At 34.2% G+C, this 25,203-nt stretch overlaps 6 protein-coding genes and 1 non-coding gene across 7 annotated transcripts; 4 read left to right on the forward strand and 3 right to left on the reverse strand.

Annotated features, from left to right (window-relative positions):
• Positions 1–192: 192 nt before the first annotated feature.
• Positions 193–2,020, reverse strand: LOC108318987 (60S ribosomal protein L17-2). The gene is made up of 7 exons (XM_017549983.2): positions 1,935–2,020; positions 1,794–1,830; positions 1,574–1,614; positions 846–1,076; positions 649–751; positions 512–579; positions 193–431 (listed from the first exon to the last, which is right to left on the reverse strand). Exons 1-7 carry the CDS (start codon positions 1,935–1,937, stop codon positions 369–371), a joined length of 546 nt encoding a protein of 181 aa, XP_017405472.1. The 5' UTR covers positions 1,938–2,020; the 3' UTR covers positions 193–368.
• LOC128195702 (small nucleolar RNA snoR74) lies at positions 1,335–1,466 on the reverse strand. The gene has a single exon (XR_008247498.1). It is a non-coding gene; the product is annotated as a small nucleolar RNA snoR74 (small nucleolar RNA).
• A 2,036-nt stretch (positions 2,021–4,056) lies between the features above and the next one.
• On the forward strand, positions 4,057–8,061 carry LOC108318988 (uncharacterized). The gene is made up of 9 exons (XM_017549984.2): positions 4,057–4,251; positions 5,449–5,558; positions 6,332–6,400; positions 6,614–6,729; positions 6,832–6,886; positions 7,024–7,144; positions 7,323–7,370; positions 7,456–7,550; positions 7,667–8,061. The coding sequence occupies exons 1-9, from the start codon at positions 4,173–4,175 to the stop codon at positions 7,763–7,765; spliced, it is 792 nt and encodes a 263-aa protein (XP_017405473.1). The 5' UTR covers positions 4,057–4,172; the 3' UTR covers positions 7,766–8,061.
• Positions 8,062–10,847: 2,786 nt separating this feature from the next.
• On the forward strand, positions 10,848–15,364 carry LOC108318949 (65-kDa microtubule-associated protein 8). The gene is made up of 11 exons (XM_017549942.2): positions 10,848–11,258; positions 11,349–11,552; positions 11,927–12,178; positions 12,284–12,496; positions 12,813–12,968; positions 13,043–13,202; positions 13,308–13,459; positions 13,549–13,636; positions 13,724–13,797; positions 14,542–14,616; positions 14,769–15,364. Exons 1-11 carry the CDS (start codon positions 11,175–11,177, stop codon positions 15,045–15,047), a joined length of 1,737 nt encoding a protein of 578 aa, XP_017405431.1. The 5' UTR covers positions 10,848–11,174; the 3' UTR covers positions 15,048–15,364.
• A 194-nt stretch (positions 15,365–15,558) lies between these two features.
• LOC108318950 (uncharacterized) lies at positions 15,559–16,388 on the reverse strand. Its single transcript, XM_017549943.2, has one exon. The coding sequence runs from the start codon at positions 16,371–16,373 to the stop codon at positions 15,840–15,842; it is 534 nt and encodes a 177-aa protein (XP_017405432.1). The 5' UTR covers positions 16,374–16,388; the 3' UTR covers positions 15,559–15,839.
• A 158-nt stretch (positions 16,389–16,546) lies between these two features.
• Positions 16,547–20,008, forward strand: LOC108318996 (mitochondrial import receptor subunit TOM20). Its single transcript, XM_017549991.2, has 6 exons — positions 16,547–16,742; positions 17,185–17,263; positions 17,382–17,551; positions 17,647–17,694; positions 19,320–19,403; positions 19,725–20,008. Exons 1-6 carry the CDS (start codon positions 16,581–16,583, stop codon positions 19,848–19,850), a joined length of 669 nt encoding a protein of 222 aa, XP_017405480.1. The 5' UTR covers positions 16,547–16,580; the 3' UTR covers positions 19,851–20,008.
• Positions 20,009–22,902: 2,894 nt separating this feature from the next.
• Positions 22,903–25,002, forward strand: LOC108319017 (cytochrome P450 78A5). Its single transcript, XM_017550013.2, has 2 exons — positions 22,903–23,934; positions 24,020–25,002. Exons 1-2 carry the CDS (start codon positions 22,996–22,998, stop codon positions 24,617–24,619), a joined length of 1,539 nt encoding a protein of 512 aa, XP_017405502.1. The 5' UTR covers positions 22,903–22,995; the 3' UTR covers positions 24,620–25,002.
• The last annotated feature ends 201 nt before the right edge of the window (positions 25,003–25,203 follow it).

Raw genomic sequence — 25,203 nt, forward strand, 5'->3', positions numbered from 1 at the left:
AACTATGGTGGATTTGACAATATTAAACATTTGTAAAAATATCCACAAATTTAAAAGAAAAAATTCCATACAGAACTCTTTAAAAATATATTTAATTACCAAAATATAAAAAATTACACCAAGGACAGTCACAAATAACATGACAGATTAGAAAGAAAGATCAGCATTAATGAAATAAAAACCCAAACAAAATACCTTTTGAATTTGAAGTTCTCAATTAACTTAAAACATAGTATGCTCAACAAAAAGGTGCTGTTCAATATTCAAATGCGGCTCATCACAAATATTCAAATTTAAAAAATGAAAACGATCTTCAAAACTGACATAATCTAAAGGTGAGTCCTCCAATCACTTTCTTCAAGAGCAATTTAGGATGAAGCACCACTTCGAAGAGCACCCTTCTTCTTGCTTGTCGCCAATTGTGTCTCCGGCTACAATATCAACAGTAAATAAGATTTTAATACAAAGAAGGAAGTCAAGATAATGTTAACAGAGAGATTGGCAATGTTACCTCTTTCTTCACAGGCTCTTCCTTCTCAGATAATATCAGCTCAATATGGCAGGGAGATGACATGTAAGCTGCAAAAATCGAAGTGTATTAGTAATCCATTAGGTTAACCACATATATAAATAAGTTCAGAAACATACGGTTGATTCTTCCATGGGCTCGGTAGGTGCGGCGTCTTTGCTTCTGTGCTTGATTAACCTGGATATGAGAAATATAAAGAGCATCTACATCCAAACCTTTCACCTGTGGCAAAGCAATAATAAGAAAGTCGACGACTACAAAAGTTAACATGAAATATTGACATGGTAAAGCAAATAAAATAACACAAAGGCCATACTTCAGCATTACTCTCGGCATTTTTCAGCAAATCCAGGATGAATTTAGCAGATTTGGCGGGCCAACGTCCTTGTCCATTGGAGTGTCTGTTTTTGGCCTGAGCCGTCCTCCCAACACCACGGCAGAAACGTCGGAAAGGGATGGCTTGTTTGTGGGCCAACACATCCTCCAAGTATCTCTTAGCTTTAACCAGGGGCAACTTCCTGATGGCAAAGGCAGTCTCCCTAGTGTTCTGTAAATGAAACAGAAAAACATGAGTAAAAATTAAATTATACAAGTCAATCACCACTACTTAACCAAAAAAACATATTGTCCAAAAGCCCAAGGTGTTTATATGTTATAATGTTCAAAAGGAACCTACTCATACAAAGGGAATTTCCTTTTAAAAAAAGGCATAAGGTATTCTTTGAAACAAATTTTATAAAAACTACATGGAAGTAAGTCTTGAGTTATAACAGATTCATAGCTTAATATAAGGATGATTAAAAGAACGTGTTCCATCATTTACTGAACCTTCAATCACAACAAAAGAACAAAGGTTCACCCAATAACAATGGAGATTATTATATTCCTGAAGTTTACTAAAGATTGGTCAACATGATTGACAAACCCCTGCTTTTTTTTACATCAGGTTTTACACACACAACAGTCAACATATCGTGTATGCCCATGAATATTACATTCAGTTACAAGGATTAGGGTTTGTATAAGGGTAACAAATCAAATTACCTTGAAATGCACTCTGAGGTCGGCGCCCCTTGCCTTGCAAGCTGCAAAATACATTACAGAGATAAACAAAGTATTAGTTTAATTACCCTAAAAATCAACACTAACAGAAAAATCATTCTTATTCCAGTGAACATACACAACAAATAAATAACCATAGAAAAAAATTAAATAGAATGAAAATTACAATTTTGTGAAATAATGATAATGAAAAGGAACTTACACTTGGTGGGATTGTCAGGTTCTCTGGAGTACTTCACCTGAGAAAAGCAAAAAATAAAATAAAAAGTAAATAAGAAACAGAAAATGATGAGATCTGACAATGAAGCTCATAAGGAAAACCTGAGAAACATTGGTCACTTACCATGGCGGCTCCCTTCTTCTTCTACTTCTTCCAAACGATTGAAGGAGGAAGCAAACTAGGGTAAAACCTAGTCCTGAATCGCTTTATATATAATGGATAACTGAATTAGAACTTGTTGGTTTAGTTATGGGCTGAACCAAGTTCCGGCCCAATTACTACGATAAGTGGTAAAATAATTTATCTATTGGGCCGAACCTATTAATATCCAGATTAAGAGATTAAATTACTATCAACAAAATTATAGCTTCCAAAATAGTAAAAAATGTTGTATTTACAACCTTATAGTTATCAGAAAGTAGTAGATATATATAAAATTAAATTTATAACCCAAAGTAAACTCATTATTATAGAGTGTTTACATATTTATTTCAAAAGTCTAAATAAAAATTATTTAATTACCAGGACTCAAAACACTAATTTCACTCATTTGTATTTTTAATTGCAACCACACAGTAGAATTATTATAATTTCATTGATAATGTACACAAACACATCTGATTTAAAATATAACATGCATATATGATGAAATTCCATAAAGTGAAAACAAAAACTCCTTGCATTATAGATTAATATACCTAACATATGTTTAACAAATTATTATTTTAATACTCTATTAAATATATTAATTATTATAAAATTATGGATAATAATAATTACATATACTATCTTAAAATATATTCTACCAGTGAAATGGCCATGAGTATCAACTCACATGGTAATATTTTTTTTAGAAATAACTAAGTTATAGTTATAAATAATATTAAATTTAAAAGTAATCTAATTGTTCTATTGCTATTTTAAAAATCATTGTGACTTAATAAGAAACATAACACAAAATGTTTTTTTCTTGTAACAGTTTTTTGTATAGTTGTTAGTTTCTAAATTATATTTTTGAGAGAAATATTAATTTAGAAGTTGATAATCATTCTCACACAATTTATAATTATTATTTGTGTATCATTTGAGTATAATAAAATAATATTACATATTAATATATGTATATACAATGTTATTTATTTAATAGCATATGATATAATATTTATAACATATAATTTCACAATATATTAATAACAATGTGAACTATATTAGTTTTTAATCATTGTTTAACAAATTAAGTATATATATTTTTATTTAAATACCATATATTTTTATCTTAAAAGACAAGACACCATGACAACTATGTTCATGTACATGCAACAATATTGGTTAACACAAATCCTCCTCGGAATAATATATCTGGTGTCTCTTGAAGCTGTGCTTCCCAGTCACTTGAACTGAGGCATTAATACAATGTTGATAAGAGTACTTGGATGTTTAGAGCTCATATTATCTATAATGCCATTGTAGTGTTAAAAAATAAAAACAATGTTTGTCAAAAAATATTTTTTCTTCTGATAACGACTACTCCTGCACGCAAAAAATAAAACCTGAAATGGTATTGAGTGATTCACGAAAAATATAAACTTTGGTTTTCAAATATATTAAAAAATAAACATATAAGTTATTATTTTATACTTTAAAAAAATATTTTTTTGAAAAAGTAATTAACATTTGTATTTTGATTATTCTTTAGCCATGTATGTAAAACAAAATATTATTTAAAAAACTTTAAACTGGAAATGAATATAATATGAAAACATTTTTTATTCCTCTTACGAAATATTCTCTTAATCTTTTCTTTTTAATTATGTTTTCTTTAATAAAAACAGTATTAACCTGAAATATATCACCTTGTACACTCCAAAACATCAATATAACAAAATTTCTACTCTCCCTCATGTTAGTTTTGCACCTTGTTTTCTTTAATTGTTTAAAGGTACATGTTATTTTGTAACTTTCTTCTCTACATTCGAGTGTATGGTAAATGACATCTAGTTGAATTTCTCTCTACAAATATTAATTAATACGGTGCTATATTTATGAGTTTAGATTAAGATATTAATCTTTTTCTTGATTACGGGTTTACAAATATAAAATATTTAGAGAAAGTAAAAAAAGATTAAAATGTTGGAACACAGTGTGTGAATAGGGCAAATGACTAATGTCTAATTTGGTAAAAGGAGAGGCAGAAGAGACAAAGTCCAGTTCGAAAAAGACAGGGTAGTGTAATACAAGAACACTTTTGTTCTTACTTAGAACAAGTACTAGAGTACCACCATCATCCAAATCAATACCATTTCACAGATCCCAGAAACCAGACCATTGTTACATTAGGTTCACTACCAAGAATCACATAATATGGGTCTCCTTAGCTTCAATGCCACCTTCATTCCCATTTGTGCTTCTTCTTCTTCTTCCTCCCTTTCTCAGACTTCAGGTTCTTCTCATTTCCCACTGTTTGATATTATATTTCAACGATTTGATTCTGTTTGTCTCAGCATCATTCTCTAACAAAAACTCCTCCATGCAGATTCATTACTGTTTTTATTCCATTATTTAATATCTCATTAGAGTTTTATTTCACTAATAAATGGAGTAGTACTGCAGTAAAACTTAAATTTTAAATTTTGTGATGTATTATAATTTCATTTTCAGAATAGCTTTCAGATAAGCTGATTAATGGGATTTTCCCATTATTAATCATGTAATTTAGGAGCCATGCATTGTGGATAACATTGGGTTTTGAGATTAAAGAATAATAATAATAAAAATACAATGTTTCCACACTTTGAAGAATCCAATGTTACCAAACCAAAAAAAGAAATTAATATAAAGAGTTGGTAATAAATGAAATTCTGAACCGAATCGGTGTTTTGAAGCAGACAGTGTTTGTTTGTTTCGTGACGTAAACAATCGAGAGGGTCCACTAAAAGAGGAACATGTGTGAAACTAGTTAAACCAAACTACATAGGATAGGATTTAGGATTGCTGTGGAGTTGTTAGTTGTTACAGTGAGTGAGGTCGGATCTGATGTAACAAACAAGATAGTGGGAATGGTGGGAGTGGGAAGTTACCAAACCACGAGAAGAAATGAACTAATAACCGGTCACGATTACAAGCACAGAAAAAAGAAACACTATAGGCCAAAGACAAAAGGAAAACAAAAAAATGAGTTATTTTATTGGTCACATGGATGGGATAACAAAATGTATGACTATGTAATGAATCTTGATCTTCCCACGTGGTCGTAGAGGGCCCTGTAGGCCCAACATCACAGCTCACGGTTTGTCTAAGTCATTTTGCTTTTTAGTTGGTCGGGGCAATAGACGACAATGCACACTATTCAAATTACCACTCCTCCTTCTTCACCATACGCAACTCCCATTGATTATGTCCCCTCCAAAGTTATATGGTTTGGTTCCACCAAAAACACAACATTCTGCCACATATCTGTCTGATTGATTAGTGCATTTGATTTGGTCATGGGCTGCCTCTTCAACTTGTGATAAAAAAAAAGGATAAAGTTAAGATCTTTTTAGTTCCTTTCCTCAACCAAGTGCCTAGTGGCATTGTTTGAGAAAGGTTAAAAGAAAAAAGGGTTGAATGGGGAAGTCTCCTGATTGGTTGTATACAGATAATGCAACGTGTGGCTCCCCTGCATGGATTGGTAAAGGACTCACTTGTGTTTGCTTCAAGCGAAAGGGAAACTGTCAACGAATCTGCATCAGTTTGACTCCCTTACAGGTTGGTGGTTTGTAATGTAGACTCTGCTGTTTTATTTCATTCACTGGTTGTAACTGCTGTATCATTTTTAAGCTTTTCTTTGAGTTTCTGGAATAGTTCAGTTTAATTGTATGAGTCACATTCCTCTACAAAATTACTCTCCTAGTCAGAGCATTGTTAGATTTAACTGAACCTGTTTTCTGTTTTGTCACTGGACAAGCTTGAATGCTAGCTTTCTGCTTTATAGTGATATTTTTTGCTGATGTAAATGTTCATTTAAATTAGAAATTCTCTCTTCTTAAGTTACAATTAAAGTTATCCAAGTTGGGTTTTTACCAAATTGTGTTTATTTATGAGTTCAAGCAGTTGAACTATTTGCATATTGTCCCTTTTCATATGTAATTTACAAATGTGCAACTGTGTCAATGACAGCTTGTGGTGTTTTGTGATAATGTTTTTCAAGACAATTTGAGAATAACAGGAAACATTGGAACAAACAAACTGTTAATAATTTTCAAAGGTAATTTAAAAATTTGATCATAACTAGAATGTCGAGTTATTGAAATCTTAGTTTTTGGTTTTTGAGAATAATTGCAGAAACAATTGTTGAAAATGCATTGGACATTTCTGCCCTTGGTGTCTCTGTCTTGTGTTCTTTTTTTCTTTTATCATAAATGGTTCAATATTTTTTTCCCTTTTGTCATGAATTCATTGAAGACAGAGCAGTGAGGAAAACAAGAGAATAAAACTGAAAAAGTAATTCATTAAGCATCCATCTGTAAAAAATTTTGTAGGAGGAAAGGCTAAGAAGACTACAGCGCAGAATGAAAGTTTACTTTGATGGTTCCAAGCCTGATCACCAGGTATAACGTAGTTGTATTATTTTACTTTGCATTGGTGTAAGCATTGATTGCTGGGGAACTTGCTGCAATCCTATTTTCTGTGAAATTTATACCAGCAAATTGACATCTGAAATTGATGGTCCATGCCAAATAATCATTAGTGAAATTTTACTTATTCACATATTTTTAGCCTTCTTCTGCAAGATACTCATCCACAAATTCTTTCAAGAACAGGAAGCCTTGAGAGCTCTGTGGTCTGCTTCATTCCCTGGACAGGATCTTCAAAGCTTGATTTCTGATCAATGGAAAGAAATGGGATGGCAGGGTAGAGATCCGTCTACTGATTTCAGGTTATATTTGCCTTGTCACGTTACCATCCCTTTTTTTTTTATGTTTTTGTACTGTTTTCGCTCTTGACAAGTTCATTTCTTTTGGACCAATTTTGTTAACAGAGGAGCTGGTTTCATTTCATTGGAGAACCTACTTTTCTTTGCAAAGACATTCTCAGTAAGATTCTGAATCCCAAATGAACAATCTTAGACTCCCAAATGAACAATACTCCGTATCATGAAAGAGTTTTTGCCCAACTTCTGCCAAAAATCGATTTATTTGCTTATGGTCTTGTGTCCCTCTACATGTTGCAGACTTCTTTTCAGCGCCTATTGAAGAGGCAAGGAGGAAAAGAAGCTGTTTGGGAGTATCCATTTGCTGTTGCTGGCGTTAATATCACATTTATGATTATGCAAATGCTGGATCTTGATGCCAGTACGTGATCAAAAGTATTTTGAACCTATATTTAGTTATTGACTTGATATACTAACACTCACCCAGTTAGTTACACGAGTCTTGTGGCCTAGGTCTCCAAGGACACTAAACTAAATAGAAATTGCCATCTTAAAATTACAACAATATCTCTAATACCAGACTGTTTCTTCACTTGCAGCCAAGCCAAGGACTTTTGTAAGAGCAGTTTTTCTACAAATGCTTTCAGGTTAGAATCAGCAACTGTTCTGAGATATTATCTGGTCTGTTATGGTATTTACACAAAAGTTCAAACTGTTATCATACATTTGCAGAGAATGAATGGGCATTTGACCTGCTTTATTGCGTGGCATTCGTTGTTATGGACAAACAATGGCAGGAGAAAAATGCTACATACATGGAATTTAATGTAAGTCTCCATGATGCACTTGTTAATCTATAAAAGAAAGTATAGCTTTTGAATAATCAACGGTAAAATGCAATATGTTGTTCCTATATTCAAAGGGGTTTCTATTATTATTGCAGGATGTACTGAAATCCACGCGAGTTCAGCTAGAGAGAGAGTTGCTGATGGATGATGTTCTACGGATTGAAGACATGCCTTCTTACAGTCTTCTTTGTTGAGAAGTGATTCAATTGGTTATGGTGAGATACGTGACCAAGATATTCTCTTTCACCGAAGCATAGTTTGTGTACATCCATCCCTGTTCACCTGCTTAATGAATCCCTTTACTTTTTAATCTGTGACCATTAACTAGTAATTTATTCTCATCATTCCTCACATGATAGCTCTAAATCAAGATGAACACTACTTCTTGACTAATGAGTAATGAGAAATGCTAAAGAATTTTGCACATTTCGGGAAAGATCTGTATCTTTACATTGATTGTTCGAGATTTTCTCTTTGAAGTTTTGACTAATTAGTGATTGGAACCCTAGATTATGGTTATCTGTCAATTGAATCAATCACGCAATTGAATCAATCATTCAAACAAGTTCATTACATGCTAAAGCTACAGTTTTAGAGTTTTGTTGTACCTTGCGGCGAATTCTTCAAGAGCTCCTCCATATCGTTGTGCCCACAGCTCATTTCTTATTCTGGTATTCTGGAAATGTGTACAACAATTTCACATGAAGAAAGACATGTTAGAGTGTGTTTGGATGTGTGTAAACAAAATTGATTCTTAATAAAATTTTAAAACTTTGATTCCAGCTAAGGTTAATGTTGAAAAGATGTCCTTTATGTTTGAATATTTTTATTATGAAAGGAATTCAATGAGAAAATTCGGTATTTTCTTTTTTTACTTAGCACAAGTAATTCTAAATTGTTATAATTCAGAATAGACTTTGGAGTCAAAACTAATATATTTCTACCGATATTTCAACGTGATTTAAAAAAATCCAACTTGAAACTAAACAAAAGCTTAATTAATGCACTTTTGCCGACATACAAAGGTTTTCCAAGTGGATTTTAATATAAATTTGAAAAAGATTATTATAAAATTCAACCATATAATTTATTTAATATCCTAAAAAATATACACATCATTTTATAAAATATTTGTTTATTTTCTTATGGTTAAGAACCTTATTTTTTAGTTTTGATAACAGAACTGTATACTGATCAAGGGAATCATATCTTCAAAGTCAAGGGCTTTTCACTGAATTCCACCGTTTAGTGCTGACAGCCTAGTCAACAGGTTATTTGATTAGCTATAACATCTCTTTCCCTAAATAATACTATCCTCCAAGACAATGAGTAATTTTTTCTTTGACCCTTATTATAAAAACGATTTTTTCTGAGTTCTTAATTCTGCAAAAATATAGCAGTATCTTCTGGTATCAAGACACTTTACCAATAATAGATGAATCTTTTTAACGAGGAATTTATAAACATCAATACAATATGAGTTTAATTCATTGAAAAGATTCACATAACTTCTAACTTAAAATCTTAAAATTTCAAATTTATAAATCTTTATCAAAGTGTTTAACTCTCACTATGATTAATGTTTACAATAATATTTTGTTATTTCTAGAAATTTTATCTGAGTCAAACATTATGTTCGTAAATAATATATGTAACTTTAAAAAAAAGAAAAAACAAAAAGGGTTAGAGAATGAGGTGTTAATGATTGCTGTGTTCCCATGCTCGATGAAGTGGAACCAAAGTGTAGCGTAAAATTCAGCTTAGCTATAGCTATGGGAGATTTCAGTCATTATCATTTACCAGCAACTCAGTGTTCATCTGATATGTTCTCAAGTATTTCAGAAAAGTACACATTCCACCAATCAGAAAATTAATAACCATCTTTTAAATTAAAATTTAAAACCCAATTTTTAGACATTGATGTGTCTTTTGGATACATGTGTTGTGAATTGTGATGCTAAACCATTTCCTTTTTACCTGCATAATGCTAAACCAAGGACTTAGTAGGAATATTATATTTCTTTTACCTTTTCATTTTCTTGTACCCTTTTTAGCAGGGATTAAAGAAATCACTTAAAAGGAAATCTCTGTAACAGTAAAGATTCTTTAGTATTACCCAAAAAGAACTCAACAATCAGAATCTTTAGTTAATCGTATTTATATGTATAACAGAAAATGAAAAAGAAACACCAACAAATCTCTGCAATTTGTAAAGAATTGTTCACAGGTTTATACTGTACATAGGTCAATGTGTAATGTGTATAACACATGTATACGTGTAGCCGTCGCATGCAAAAATGATATTGTTTAAATGACATCATCATGATTTGTACTCATATTTGTTTCTTTATTAGGCCATCAGTGTGTTAAAGTAAACTCTTGTCTTCCTTAAACCTTATTTTTGGGTAAAAGACAATTGATTTATGGTATTATTCGTGAAATAATGTTGTCACTATACAATGATTGAGAAGGTAACCATATCTGTGTTCATTGGTACATGCAGATTATCATAACAATATTTTCAAGAAAATAACGTGACTAAAGTTCGGTGCTTCTTCAAATGAAATTCACCAATTATTCAATTATGTGGCAGGTGGCTTCTATGTTTTATAATCTATACACACTTATAACATGTTAATAATATACTCTTTAAAAAACCCATTTAATATATTTTTATTAGTAATTAAACTTGGCTGAAGATTTTGAAATCGTAAGAGACTTGTTATATAAAAGAGTAAGAACCATAAAATTAAATAGTTTTTAATAAATTTAACAAATGACAAAAAGTGTGCTGAAAAATGCATTATTTAATATATTTTTTCTCCCTTAATTTGATTAAAAGTAACTCCAATGGATGACGAATCTTAAAGGGTGTATTGTAAATTCATGAATGCAATATTCTCCGTTTAATAATTTCATCTTTATGCTGCCTTTCGTCCTTGACAAGACACAACTCAGCTTTACTTTGTTGCTGAATGGGTAGAACGTTTTATTCAGAGTTTTTATTAGAACTCACAATATACGTGATATTGATGGCGTACTAAATTCAATCTCACTTCTGGAAGCTTGCAAGAAAAACAATCAACTTTAAATCCATTACAAAAGGAAAAAAAATAATTATTTCAAACTTATCTATCCCAATCAAGATCAGCATCATATATTTGTGAAAGATAACGTAGGAATCAAGTCCTGAAATATAAAAAGTGCTACACTTGACGGAGCCTGGTGCAAAACACATTTCACATCTGACATCACTGAATAAGGAAGTCCATCAATTTTAGGTTTAAAAGACAGAGACATATGTAATGTAATACAATTGAAAAATAATAAGAATAAAAGAGGGAGAGGAGGAGGGGAAAAGTTAAAGCCTGAAGGATCAAATGACTGGTTGATTCTTGAACCCAAAGCTTACATTACCCACTTCTGCCATCCTTGTCTTTTAAGCAAAAACTAATACCAAATGCAAATACTATCCCCACTCACACCAAAACTTCTTTCTCAACATTCATGAATTTTGCTTCTTCATTCAGTTTATTATCCAGGACTCTCTCTCCTCAGTAGTCTAACTTGTTTGATCTATACTGAAAGGTATATTCAGATCAAATGGGTTCATTCCAGACACCAATTGGAATGAGAAGTTCCACATTGCTGGAGACTTCGTGTGGGTTCCTGTTACAGGAACTGCAGGCAAGAGGCTTATTTTTTTCACATGTATTATATATGTGTTTTGATAACCCCTGTTACATTTCATGTTATTCTTATCCTGAATGAATTTAGATTATATGGGATGAAGTTGGAGAAGATAAGTTTGAAAGGGAGAAGGTTCTTCTGGATTTGGAGCAGGAGTGCCTTGAGGTTTACAGAAGAAAAGTTGATAGAGCCAATATATCTAGAGCTCGTCTGCATCAAGAAGTGGCCGAGGCAGAGGCTGAATTTACTCACCTTCTTTTGTCCCTTGGTGAACGATCTCTACCTGGACGGGTATTTATTCCTTTTAATCTGCAGTTGGTAGTTAAACAATCACAATTAACAGCAATGATAAGCAAATAGGATCCTATTTGACACCATCTAAAATGAACATGTCCTAGTTAATCAGTGTCGCTTACAAATTATTGATTGAATAACATTTATGCTTTTAAGTACTTCTCACTGTTCAAATTCGATACCATCTTCTATTATGAGATAAGTTTGAAAAATATATTAGAAAATAGATAAGTTGCTGAACCAAGCTTTAGGACGCAAAAAAAAAAACATTTGCAAGAGAATCTTCTTAAATATGACTTCCGTGATAAAATTTATGCTTTCCACAAGACATCATGAATCACGCTGGACTGATGGCAGTACTAACTGAACAGCCGGAGAAAAGAGCAGGTTCACTGAAAGAGCAGCTAGATTCAATCACCCCAGCACTCCAAGAAATGCGGTTGAGGAAAGAAGAGAGGCTAAACCAGTTCCGAGCTGTGCAAGGTCAAATTCAAAAAATTTCTGCAGAAATTGCTGGTAACTCACACAATGAACCTTCAACTATTGTTGTAAATGAGAATGATCTTTCACTAAAAAGACTTGAGGAGTATCAGAATGAGTTGCAAAGGCTCTACAATGAGAAGGTACCTGTACCTTGACGCCATTTATGTTTTTAACCCATCATTGAGAGGGGTGGTATCCTTCAAAATTGTGACATTTCAAATAATTTCATGTGGTTTCATTTGAAGAATGAAAGACTTCAGCAAGTGGAGAAATACATAGACATGATACACAGCTTGTCCACGATCTTGGGAAAGGATTCTTCTGCAATCATCATGGAAGTTCACCCAAGCTTAAATGATTTGTGTGGAATAACAAAAAACATAAGTGACACTATCTTAGATAAACTCAATATCACAGTGGAGTCCCTCTTTGAAGAAAAGAAAAATCGGCTGGACAAGGTACTATTTTTCCTGTGTTCTATGTAAACATTGTTAAATTTGAAAAGATTTTGTTATTAAAGGAACCTGAAAACATCTGTTAGCTCTAATGGCTATAGTGGTGACAGTTTTTTTCCTTTAAAAATAAATAAATAAAAGAGACATCTGGGGTATAAAAGTATTAAACTTTTGATATATTATTGGAGTACTATCCAGTTGGGTGGCTACTGTAAAATAACTGCGTGAGGAGGCTTCAAGTATTTCTGTATTTTCCCCTTCACTCATGTGCTTTCCATTTCACTAGTTTGTCATATTCTTGATATATTATATTTTACAGCTTCACCATTTAGGCAAAGCACTTTCAAATCTGTGGAACCTTATGGACACACCATATAGTGAGCGACACCCTTTTTCTCATGTAATCCATCTCTTGTCACTCTCATCAGCAGAAGTAACAGACCCGGGAAGTCTTACTCTAGAAATAGTCCAGCAGGTAGGTATCTAACTTAAATGATGCACAAAATATCAGAAACTCAATTGTTTAAGAAACCCATAACTTTTTACAAGACTGAAGCTGAAGTCAAGAGACTGGATCAACTAAAAGCAAGCAAGATGAAGGAGCTATTCCAGAAGAAGCAGGAGGAGCTGGAGTTGATATGCAAGAAATCACATGTGGAGATTCCTTCAAGGGAAGAGATGAACAATATAATTAACCTCATAAACTCAGGTGAATCTAATAAACTAAGTAATGTGTGCCTATTCCCTTTCAAAAACTATACATGCTTATTTACTTTAAAACATCAGACTTGAAATTGACTTACATTTACCACAGGGGAGATTGATCATTCTGATCTCCTCTTGAGCATGGATGAACAGATATCCAGAGCAAAAGAAGAGGCTTCGAGCAGAAAGGCTATCATGGAGAAAGTGGAGAAGTGGATGCTGGCACGTGATGAGGAGCGCTGGCTAGAAGAATATAGCAGGGTTAGAATTTTCATTTGAATCGATCTTCCTAACTAGGTTTAAAGGTTAAGCTATCAATAGTATGTTTCATAATCCAAGTGTGCTATCAGGATGAGAATCGATACTCAGTCAGTAGAGGAGCTCACAAAAACTTGAGACGTGCTGAACGAGCCCGCATAATGGTCAGCAGAATACCAGGTACATCCATATATGCTTAAAATAGATAATTTAGATCAACCGGCTGCAAACCCACATGTACTTACAAACCATGATTGCAATTTCCAGCTTTGGTAGATATGCTAATAAAAATGACTGGAAGTTGGGAAGAAGAAAGAAACAAAGTTTTCTTGTATGATCAGGTAAGATATCTTACACTCAGCAACACTCAGAATATTTATGCTCAAAAGGTATAGAAGAAACAGTCTAGGATAATGCTTGTAAGAGAATAAGTGAGATTTTAAATATTCAGAAAACATCCAGAATTTATGCGAGGCTAAATAAATATGCATAATGAATCTCATCATAATATATTTCTTGATGTTATAGTCGTAGACACTGTTAGTGCCTCAGATAAACTGATTGATATCAAGTATTAAAATAGAGAAAACTTGCCGGTGCCATTCTATGAATAGTTTGCTTTTATATAATCAAGCCATTTAATATTGAAGATTGAACTTTCCTTTATTAAAAACACTTAACATACGGATACAGATTGGAACCTCTTCCTTATAAAGCCAATGTTAAATTCTAGCATATACAGCTGTCAAATTCTTAACATAGGAGCAATAATGAAATTCTAGTATCTTCTATTATGAAATTTGCCACATTGCAAACTCAGTCAAACAAGTAACACCATAAACCATCTTATAAAGCAGAGTTAGCACCTCCAAAAAAAAATGATAAAAGAAAACTTAAGCAAGAGTCAAATCATGCAGCAAACTGCTAGACTACTAGCTTTATTTATGTTGACCTGAAACGTTTTCAGAAGCCGGAGAATGTATCAATTTCTTTACTCTTGGTCCAGCATTTGTGAATTCCCTTTAATAGTATGATGCTGTGGTTTGTTGATTTGATAACAGCATAAACAAATGATATCTACGTAGGTACCTCTGATGGCTATATTGGAAGAATATAATGTACTACGACGAGAAAAAGAGGAGGATATGAAAAGACAGCAGGTGGGTGTTCGATAATTGACAGACAGCTTCATACATCAGTTTGAACATCAAATTCTGTTCAAATTAAGTTGTTTGTGAAAAGGTTCTTGCCACGTGAATTTCTATGCCCTAACAACCTTATCCCTACCTCATTTTTCGTGTTTGGTTTTCAGCCTTGGGAAAAAAAGAGGATTCAAATCCAAGTAGTTGAGCGAGAAAATACTTATACGTCAAGACCCAGCACCAGCAGCAGACGTCTTCCAAGTAGAAGCTTGAATGGAGCTTTAGACAGTTCTGTGATCATGAACAAAAGGCTTTCTATGGGAATCCAACAGCTGCCATCCAACAGCATAAACTCAGGAAATCAAGGCGTGTCCTTCATTAAGGATGGAAGCAATGCCCTAAGGAAAAAGATTTTTGGCGACCCTGCCTTCACCTCTCAAATGCGATGAGGCATCATCTGCAGTGGCAACACACTATATACCATTTTCCCCTTACATTTCTTTGTCATAAACCTAGATTTTGACTGAAATTGCTTCAGAAACCTTCCTTTCCAAGAACACTACTGTGGACCTGCAAAAAAATAAGCATGGAGATTTTAATGTACTTGGGTTCCCAAATCTTAAGTTGCCGTTTCATTGTTTCACTTGCAATTTTTGCATCGTGGGTTCCCGTTTCAGCACCAGGATAGCAAGATGCATTTCTTGATGTAGATGTACTTTAATCACAAAACAATCTCACGAATTTGAATAATTATAACTGTTCTTGTTTGTATTCACGTTGCAACACATTCAACATGATTTCGGTGATAAAAAAATTCCCGTTCAACGTGTACTGAAAGGTATAATTGCTCACTTACAAAGTCGTTATATAATCTTTGCCAACTACAAACAAGCAAACCAAAGCAAAGTTACCAAGGACCTGTTTAGATACGAAGTCAGAAGAATTTTTTAGCGCTGTTCGACCACAAAAGAAATATATATTTCAAGTCAAGAATACAAACAAAAACTATATCAATAACCAAACAATCTTCATACATAACTAATTATAATCCCTCTTCCGCATTGTTAAATGTTAAATGTTATACCTGATTATGATCGGATACAAAATCTTAATTGCGAGTATAAACAAACATAACCCTAAGACTCATCTACGGGTAATGGCAATCGAGTTTGAGAAGGAGCTTCAGGCGATTGAGTTTCAGAAGGAACTCCAGGCGATTGAGTTTCAGAAGGAACTTCAGGCTATTGAGTTTCAAAAGGAACTTCAGGCGATTCAGTTTGAGAAGGTATTTCGGGCGCTTGAGCTTGGGCAGGAATTTCAGACGATTGAGCTTGGGCTGGATTTTCAGGCGATTGAGCTTGGGATGGGTTTTGAGGCTCTGGCTTTCGGAAAAACTGATCGATGCGACGAGTACCAGACGGCGCAGCATCAAGTTTGGGCCGAACCACGGGCTTGGCGGGCCCATCGGGTTTGGCGGGCTCAGACGGAGGCGGAAGATCATCGAGGAGAAAATCCCTGGTTGGCTGGTGCCTCTTAACGGCCATTCTCACGTGTTCCAGATTCACGGTCTTCCGTTTCTTTTCAATAGCAACTTTGGCAGATTTTTCAGCCAGAAATTGGAGGAACAACTCTGTGGAGCGCGACACCAGGAACAACGCTTCTGAACTCACTCTCTTCACATCCTTGTCCAGCGTCATGATCTTCTTAACCCGACTCTTCGGGAATTCGAGTTCAATCGACACCCCGTTCTCTTCTTCCTCCGCCATAGCAATCATTCAACTCTCTCTTCTCCTTTTACGGTGAAGTTATAGATAGACAGGGTTTTCAAATTGGCGGGAACTAGAAATTATCAGGGGTAGTATCGTCTTTCGGACTACCCATTCCCGCCATTCATAAAAGAAATATGAAGTGGGCCGTATTGGGCCTTTTTGAATTTTTGGCCCAGGCCCTGGTCCAGGTCAAGTCTCTCTCTGCTTAGTTCAATGGACTGCTGGAGTTTGCAGTTGCAGTCACGGGCATTTGGCGTTCTGCGATCACAGAAGGGAATGGAGTATTCTCAAGATGATTTCGATCGGTTACTGTTATTCGAGCACACGCGGAAGACCGCTGAAGCAAACTACGCTAAGAATCCTCTTGACGCCGATGTACGTATTGTTCTTCGCTGACCTAATATTCCTTCCTTACACTTATGCATGTGAGTTGCTTTGCTCATACTCGTGCATGAAATGAAATTGTTGCTAGTGTTGTTTTTCTGTTATTAGTCAATGTCACATTACGTTATGTAAAATAGGAACGCCAAAACATAGATATAATGAAATTATCTTCGAACTGAACTTTCACCTCAGTAATGAGCAAAATGCAGGTTTGGTTTTACGGATTATGCAGATTATTGAGGTGAAACTTCAATTCTGATTGGAGAATAACCCCTAATTTACTGTAACTAAGTTTTATTGGAAATTATGTTTATGGAGTTATGCGTTTTTGTGGCTTTGTAGTTTAGAAAATAGCTTAGGTTTATTTTTTTCTTACAGAAATAGCTGGAACAAAAGTAAATGTGTATAATCTTGTATATGAATATTCATACAGAATCTGACCAGGTGGGGGGGAGCTCTGATCGAGTTGTCGGCTTTCGAGAAGCCTAAGGATTCTAAGGCGATGATTAATGGTATATAGCGTGATAAATTGAGCAAAATTTAGAAGTGAATTTTTGTTTTGGCATAGTGATGGGCGAGTTACTATGATTGATTGTTTTGGGCTTTGGTGGGAACCAACCATCTAAACAGATGCCCTTTCAAAGCTGGAAGAGGCTTTGCTGATCAATCCAACGAAGCACGACACTCTTTGGTACTTGGGAAATGCACACACGTCATGTGGGTTTCTAACGCCGGATATCAGTGAGGCAAAGGATTATTTTGAGAAGGCACATGAGTATTTCCAGAAAGCTTTTGATGAGGTAATGATATGTTTGATTTATGTGCATTCTTCTTCGTTATTATTACAGGTTGTTGCAAATCCAGTAGATACTTAGTGGTGGTTCTGAAATTGTAGGATCCTGAAAATGACCTCTATAGGAAGTCCTTGGAAATTGCTGTGAAGGTAATGGAATTGCTATGACCACTGTATCAATATTATTTTTGCAACTCATTTAATTCTCGTGTTCCAAACTTTACATAAAAATATCAAATCAGCTAAAAGTACCTTGTGATGTTTGTTGTGACCCAATGAACGTTTAAATATGTTCTCAACATTTTGATTTTAGTAACATCAACTGTGTTAACCTTTTTTTCAACTCAAAACATCGTACCCTTCTTCAACTCCATAAGCATTTGTAAAAGAAAACACATCATCATTCAACAGCATGGAAACACTATGAACCGTATATACCAGACAAGCTTATACACTAATCCACATTGTACAAAGCCTCAAATATCCCCTCAGCCATTGCTGGAGAAACCACATGAACCAGCCCTGTTTCCTCATTTTAACCGACCCATATAACCCCTGTTATCCAAACTGCAACATCCATGAATTATCCACAAATGTTAACCGACCCAGTCGTGAACCATCACCATGAGCATCCATCACACTTCCTTACCTGCACCACTATACCCAAAATGCTCAGCTTTGAATTTTGATTCCATTGAAAGGCCCAACATCCATTGCCTTTTATGTCATTCATTCTTATTATTTACTTGTCAATGTATGAAAAACTTTAAGATTTAAGTGCATTTAAATTAGGGGTTTCCGTAGTATGAGTATTCAAAAAGAGAGATCAGATTTTAATCTTGGACTTAACATTACATGTGTACTTAAGGGAACGATATTAGTTGTCTGATATATCAGTTCTTCTTTTGTTTATTATTGATTTTGCTGTAATCGCAGGACTTCTTTGAGACTTGAGTTTTTAGGTAGGTATATATCTTTTTAAATTACTGTAGAAAAATAATGATAAACAAATTGAATATTATATCTTTGTTTAGGGTGAAAACAATAAAATAAACCAATCAAATGAACTTTCGAAAATAAGATCTTTACAATTTACTAAAATTAAAACTAGTTAATCCATAAACCTTTTTTGAGAACGCGACTGAGTTCTCCATTCCTTTAGAAGATACGTAGATGCAGAAATTTTCTCATTAGGCTATATATTATTTTCATAATTTGGATCTTTTGAGAATAATTATTTTGTTTCCTTTGTTTTATTTCATTTTCAACAGTAAAACGAATACTTAATCTTTATTAATTATTTTTACAATTTAATTTTGGTTAACCATTTCTAACCGGGAATATCTTAAGGGTACAATGTTATAATTTGTCATCATTCCTTGTGGAAAATTACACTTTTAAGCTTAATATCTATCTTTAGAAGCTAGTTTTCAATATATATATATATATATAAAATTAAAAAAAAAACTGATTAATAAAAAGTTATTGCTACTTTATATATTAATTTTAAAAAAAAAGTTCTTAGTTACTTGTTGTCTTAACACCCTCCATCAAATCGGGGATAAGGCCTTGTGTTTGCTTGTGTATGTTTGTGATTTCACATTTCATAACCTTTATTCACACTTATGATAAATAAGTCTTACTGGTAGAACAGCTTAGGTATTTTTTCTATATGCAATGAAAGTAATTGCTTTCTTCATTCTGTTTTTTTCTGATAATATTGTTTAATTATATATTTTCTACTCTGACGGCTTGCTGTGAACCATGCTTCATAGGCTCCAGAACTACACATGGAGATCCATAATAACGAGCTTGGTCCGATGAGTAATGCGGGATCCTCTGCTACTTCAAAAGGAAAGGTTGTATATATTGAAACTTTATTGTATTTGATTAAAGTTAGTCTTTGTATTACACGTGCTTATTGATGACCTAAAATCAACTTCAACCTGCTCTGTCTTGTTAATGGAAGTGGCTTCTTGATAATTTCAAAATGCTCAAATGGAGTTTTTGTTTTAGTTCTGTGGAAAAAGCCTTGTTTGAAAAGTTACTCATGATTATTTTGTATGAGACTATATGTATTCAATAATCTATAATGGAGCATGTTATTTCTGATAACCGATCCATGTCTGCTTTAGCCTTTTTATGGAAGAACCTTAATGTCATCGTTTGTCTCATCTCAGGAATCTAAACGGCAGAAGAACAGTGACTTTAAGTATGACATATTTGGATGGGTTATTCTTGCGGTGAGTATAGTAGCATGGGTGGGAATGGCCAAATCTAACATTCCACCGTCACCTCCTAGATAAACATTTTTCTTTGATGCTTTACCTAAGAAATTGGTGATAGGTTGTGTACTTTAGACTGGAACTTGTGTGGTGTCTACTTACTGACTTCATTTATCATTAACTTATTTTTTTGCCGTCCAAAAGATTGGCTTTTTAAGAATGCCGCTTTTTTAGCATAAGTCGTCAAAGTTTCTCCATACTGATTTCATTTGTCACTTTTTATGTCGACAGCCTGATTTCATTTATTTCTGTATGTCCTGTTATTTTTATTTTTATTTTTGTAAGATTGTTAATCACTGTACAATGGTATTTTGATACCTAAAATTTTTTATACCCATTTTACACAATCATTCACTATTTATTTCGTATGATGTCGTTTCAATTCACATGTATCCAAACATCTTTAACCATCAAATTCTTAAATAATATGCCAAATCGTATTTGTTTTGGTACTTCGTAAGTGGTTAACTTTCTATTTTTTTTTTAATATTAGTTTATTTTATACAATTTTTATCCTTTGAGATTTGCAGTGTCAGATAGGGACATTAATTATTGAAAACATTTATGGTGTCTAAAGACTTCAAATAAAAAATGAATGAATAATTTAACTTTAAAAATAGAACTGTAGCACAACGCAAGTTGTTTATAAATAAGCTATAATTTTAATTTATATATTTAAAGGTAAAAATATATTACTTATACACTTAATTTGTATTTGTTATAAATATGTTTAATCATATGAAATGATTACTTTTCTTGCGCATCGTACATGCAAAAACATATAAGCTATGATTAAAATCCATTATAAATGAAAATAATTCAATCTGATTATAATGAATAGTTTAAATTATGATATGGGGTTATCTTTAGTTATTTAAAAGAAAATAGATTAAAGGTCTATATTACCATTTATATTTATTATAAATTAAATTGCGAAGAACATAACACGTTATTGGTAATGCATCTAACCTTAATAGTAACTATTCTTATGCTCGACCTAAACAAAAATATACTAGCATGATCAGATATTTGAGTTAAATTAATCCATAAAATTTGTAATTGAACCATTATCAAAACAGACATCAGATTGTATACTCATCAAATCGTGCTTCAGATTGTGTCCACATCATTGACTCGGCTCAACTGCTTGAAAAACACTGTGCTTGTTTTTTTTTTTAATTGATTACACTACTTTTTTTCAACCGCCTCAACAAGCAAAGTACTGTTCAACCCTAATTAATTGATTAGATTATACTTTAAAAAAAAATTAACCCAACTCAATCCATAATTACGTCCAGAAAAACTTGAAGTCCTGAAGCCTTCAAGAACAACATAGAACAAAATCTGGATAACACTCAAGCTTTTTGATTCGCAATCGAATTTCAAATTGGTTCATCAGTTCATGGTTCGTATTTTTTGTACATAAACAACTATTTACACACACCCATTCATGGCGAAAAGGTCCACCACTCTCTTTTAATGGTAAGAATAATTTGAGATGGCAAACGCTCACTGGTCACCATGCCATTACTCATAAGGGAAAGCAATCCAATTGGTCGTGTATAATGGCCACTAACACACATCGAAATTGGTGTACGTACGTGTCTAACGTGTGTCCTATGATACACCATGTAACGTTAAAACGTCAAAAAGTTGCATAAAGAAGATTCCCCTTACATTTATTTTCTTCACCTAAGTTTCTTCGAAATTGTGACGAGCAATGTTTTCTTCTATCTCTTGGGAATTCTGCAAAGACAACCTGCTTTATTTGCTTTTTGTATTAGTTAATACTTTTTCTTTGGAGATTGGATTTGCGTTAATGGTCTTTTCCTTCAGCATGGGATTTAATAATCATTATAATCACTTCATAGATCATTCATATGTATTTGGTGCTTTCATCCAGTAATCACTTCGCTCTACAAAGTATATATATTTATGCTATTTGAAAACGACCCTCTCAATTCAACAAGAATAATAATACTAATAATAAGAATTTGAGTGACTAGATTCATAGGCATGGGCGGAGCCACGCGTTCTTTAACTTATTTATAGATAGAGAGGGGTCAATATGTTTTATTATTATTATTATTTTTTTTTTAAAGATGGTAAAAGTTACTTGCTTTACTTTCAAGCTGTTATTTTATTGTGTGAGCTGTACTTTTCAATAATTTAAATTTATGTAATGTGAGAAAGATTTGTGATTTAGATATTATGGATGAAAAAAAAAAGATTCTTCTGCAAATTTGATGAGAGAAATCATATAAGAAACGGATTTAGAATTTATTTGAAGTTTTGTCTATGAATAACATGCTAATAAGATATACACAACACGTATTCAAATGAGAAAAAAAAAATGTTTAGATTTTATTACTATTTAACATATTAAAAAAAGTATATATCCACAGTAATTTCTCGAAAAATAAACTACAAAATATAAAGTATTAGGAGCTGACTGGTGCACTGTCTATCAATATTCTCCAAAAGGCAGAACTGAAGAATTAACACTGTTATTTCCATCAATTAAAAAAATTGTTATACCAGTGGGCACGCAAGATCATTAATAATTGAAGGCGAAGAAGAAAATCTTTTGCTAGTAAAGTAGAAAGCACATACATATCTCCATTATAGTTAGTTTTATAAGTATAGTGGAACGAGAATCCTTCCCATGATGTTTCTGGGTTCTGGCTGACGTAGATTACGCTTGCTAATATTCTTTTCGCAGAAACTGGTCTTCTGCAGAATATCTCACATCCCAAATCTATGTATATAACTTTAAAAAAACTATATAATGCGACTTGATGTTATTTTTCTGACATGAGAATCGCAGTATGAGACCATTCAACATTTTATATATATCATCATTTCCCTTTAAAGCATTCAATATCAACCATGCATCAAAAATAATCAAACATAATTAACCCTTTAAGCTTATAATCTCATCATTATGTGCTTCATTAAACATGCTTAGTTACTGTTGCCGCTAAAATATTTAACGTCGTAATCCTTAGGCAAATATAACATGCAAGTGAAGGGCTTAACTTCACCGTGGTTATCCAATTAACCAGAGTTAAAAGTTAACTTTAGCCACTTCTCATGTAACGTAGTCTATATATAGCATGCATTGATCCACACACGTTGCAACCCAACAAACTCGTCCTTCCTAGTCATGATTCCGACACTCGAAACAATGTTCCAAAGCACCTTCTCTTGGTCCCTCATCACTGTTTTCCTCTCAACGCTACTCGCTGCTCTTGCTATCTCCTTCAACTACTGGCTTGTCCCCGGGGGGTTCGCATGGAGAAAACATCAGAACCGTTACAAACACCATGCAAAACTCCCTGGTCCAATGGGTTGGCCCGTATTAGGGACCCTGCCTGAAATGGGCTCTCTGGCCCATACAAAACTTGCTTCCATGGCCACTTCCCTGAAAGCAAAGAGGCTCATGGCACTCAGTTTGGGAACCAACCGGGTTGTTATTAGCAGCCACCCGGAGACCGCGAGAGAAATTCTTTGCGGGTCAGGCTTCTCAGACCGACCCGTTAAAGAATCGGCAAGAACGCTGATGTTTGAGCGTGCCATCGGATTCGCTCCGTATGGGACATATTGGCGTCACCTTCGTAAGGTGGCGACCATGCACATGTTCTCTCCGAGGAGGATTTCTGATCTGGAAAGCCTCCGACAGAGAACGGCGGCTGATATGGTGAGGAAAACGTGGAAGGAGATGGAGATGAAAGGGGTGGTGGAGGTTCGAGGGATATTGCATGAAGCGTCCCTGAGGACCATGTTGGAGAGTGTTTTTGGGATCAATAATAGTTGTATAGAATCAGAAAGAGAAAAGGTGTTGGGAGATATGATCAAGGAAGGGTATGAGTTGATTGCCACGTTTAACTGGGAAGACTATTTCCCCTTCAGGTTTTTGGACTTTCATGGCGTGAAGAGAAGGTGTCACGGATTGACGACTAAGGTTAAGAGTGTGGTTGGTGAGATTGTGGAAGAAAGAAAAACATGTGAAAAGCTGGTTGGGCAGACTGATTTTCTCAGCGCTTTGTTATCGTTGCCGGAAGAAGAACGAATAGGTGAATCAGATACAGTAGCTATCTTATGGGTAAGCAGTACTCAAGCACACTTGCTAAAGTTAACATTTTCCGATGTTTAATTATATCTCGTATTCATGAGTATGTTTTGTGCAGGAAATGTTGTTCCGGGGAACAGACACGGTTGCTATTCTTTTGGAATGGATTATGGCCATGATGGTTGTACACCAAGATGTTCAGATGAAAGCCCGCCAAGAGATTGACACGTGCATTGGCCGGAATAGTCACGTGCGAGACTCTGACATTCCGAATCTCCCTTACCTTCAAGCCGTGGTGAAGGAGGTGCTTCGGTTGCACCCACCGGGCCCATTGCTTTCATGGGCTCGTCTCGCGACCCATGACGTTCACATTGACAAAGTCCTGGTGCCTGCAGGCACAACTGCAATGGTTAACATGTGGGCCATATCACACGACTCATCGATCTGGAAGGACCCATGGGCCTTCAGGCCCGAACGATTCATTGATGAACAAGTGTCCATCATGGGGTCAGACATGAGACTTGCACCGTTTGGTGCGGGACGTAGGGTGTGCCCTGGCAAAACATTGGGCTTAGCCACGGTTCATCTGTGGCTTGCAGAGTTTCTTCACCGATTCATATTGGTTCCGGCGCAACCTGTGGATCTTTCAGAATGCCTTAAGCTCTCTCTGGAAATGAAAAAGCCATTACAGTTCAAAGTGATCCCTAGGTACTCTTGAACACAGCTTGGTAAATCCATGCACAATAAAGGTTATTGTTGTCCAAAACAAAAAACAAAACAAAAAAGTGTTTCATTGAGGTGGAGTTGGAAGTTATGAAACACTATGAAAAAAAAAAAAAAAAGTACACAGTACAAGTTGAGTTTAAGGAAGTCGAACATAGACTAACTAATGAACTGTACTGTGTGTTATGTTGTTTTCAAAGTACGGGATGTTATTTTAGTATTATCAAAACTCACCCTATCACTCACGGATGAAGGTTTTGGGAGATCTCTAGTTGAATCACACCAACCACCCCAAATGTGTAATGAATAAATATGTATGTATATATTATCTATGTCGTTGTTTGATAGCAAGAAACTGAAATGGTTTTGATGGTAAAACTCACTGCTTAAGCCGTCCAGGTCACAATTTTAAGTGAAACATTATTGGAAGTAGGAAAATGGATAAACATAGAGAAAATTATTAAGGCTACTTTGTGATTAAATATTTTTTTGTTCAAATGACTCAACAATAACACACGTACGTGTATTGGAGTCCTGCAACGTGTATATGTATGTTAATTTTAGATCGAGCAATTTTCT

Source organism: Vigna angularis, chromosome 2 (assembly GCF_016808095.1).
Source record: "Vigna angularis cultivar LongXiaoDou No.4 chromosome 2, ASM1680809v1, whole genome shotgun sequence".
Classification (NCBI taxonomy): domain Eukaryota; kingdom Viridiplantae; phylum Streptophyta; class Magnoliopsida; order Fabales; family Fabaceae; genus Vigna; species Vigna angularis.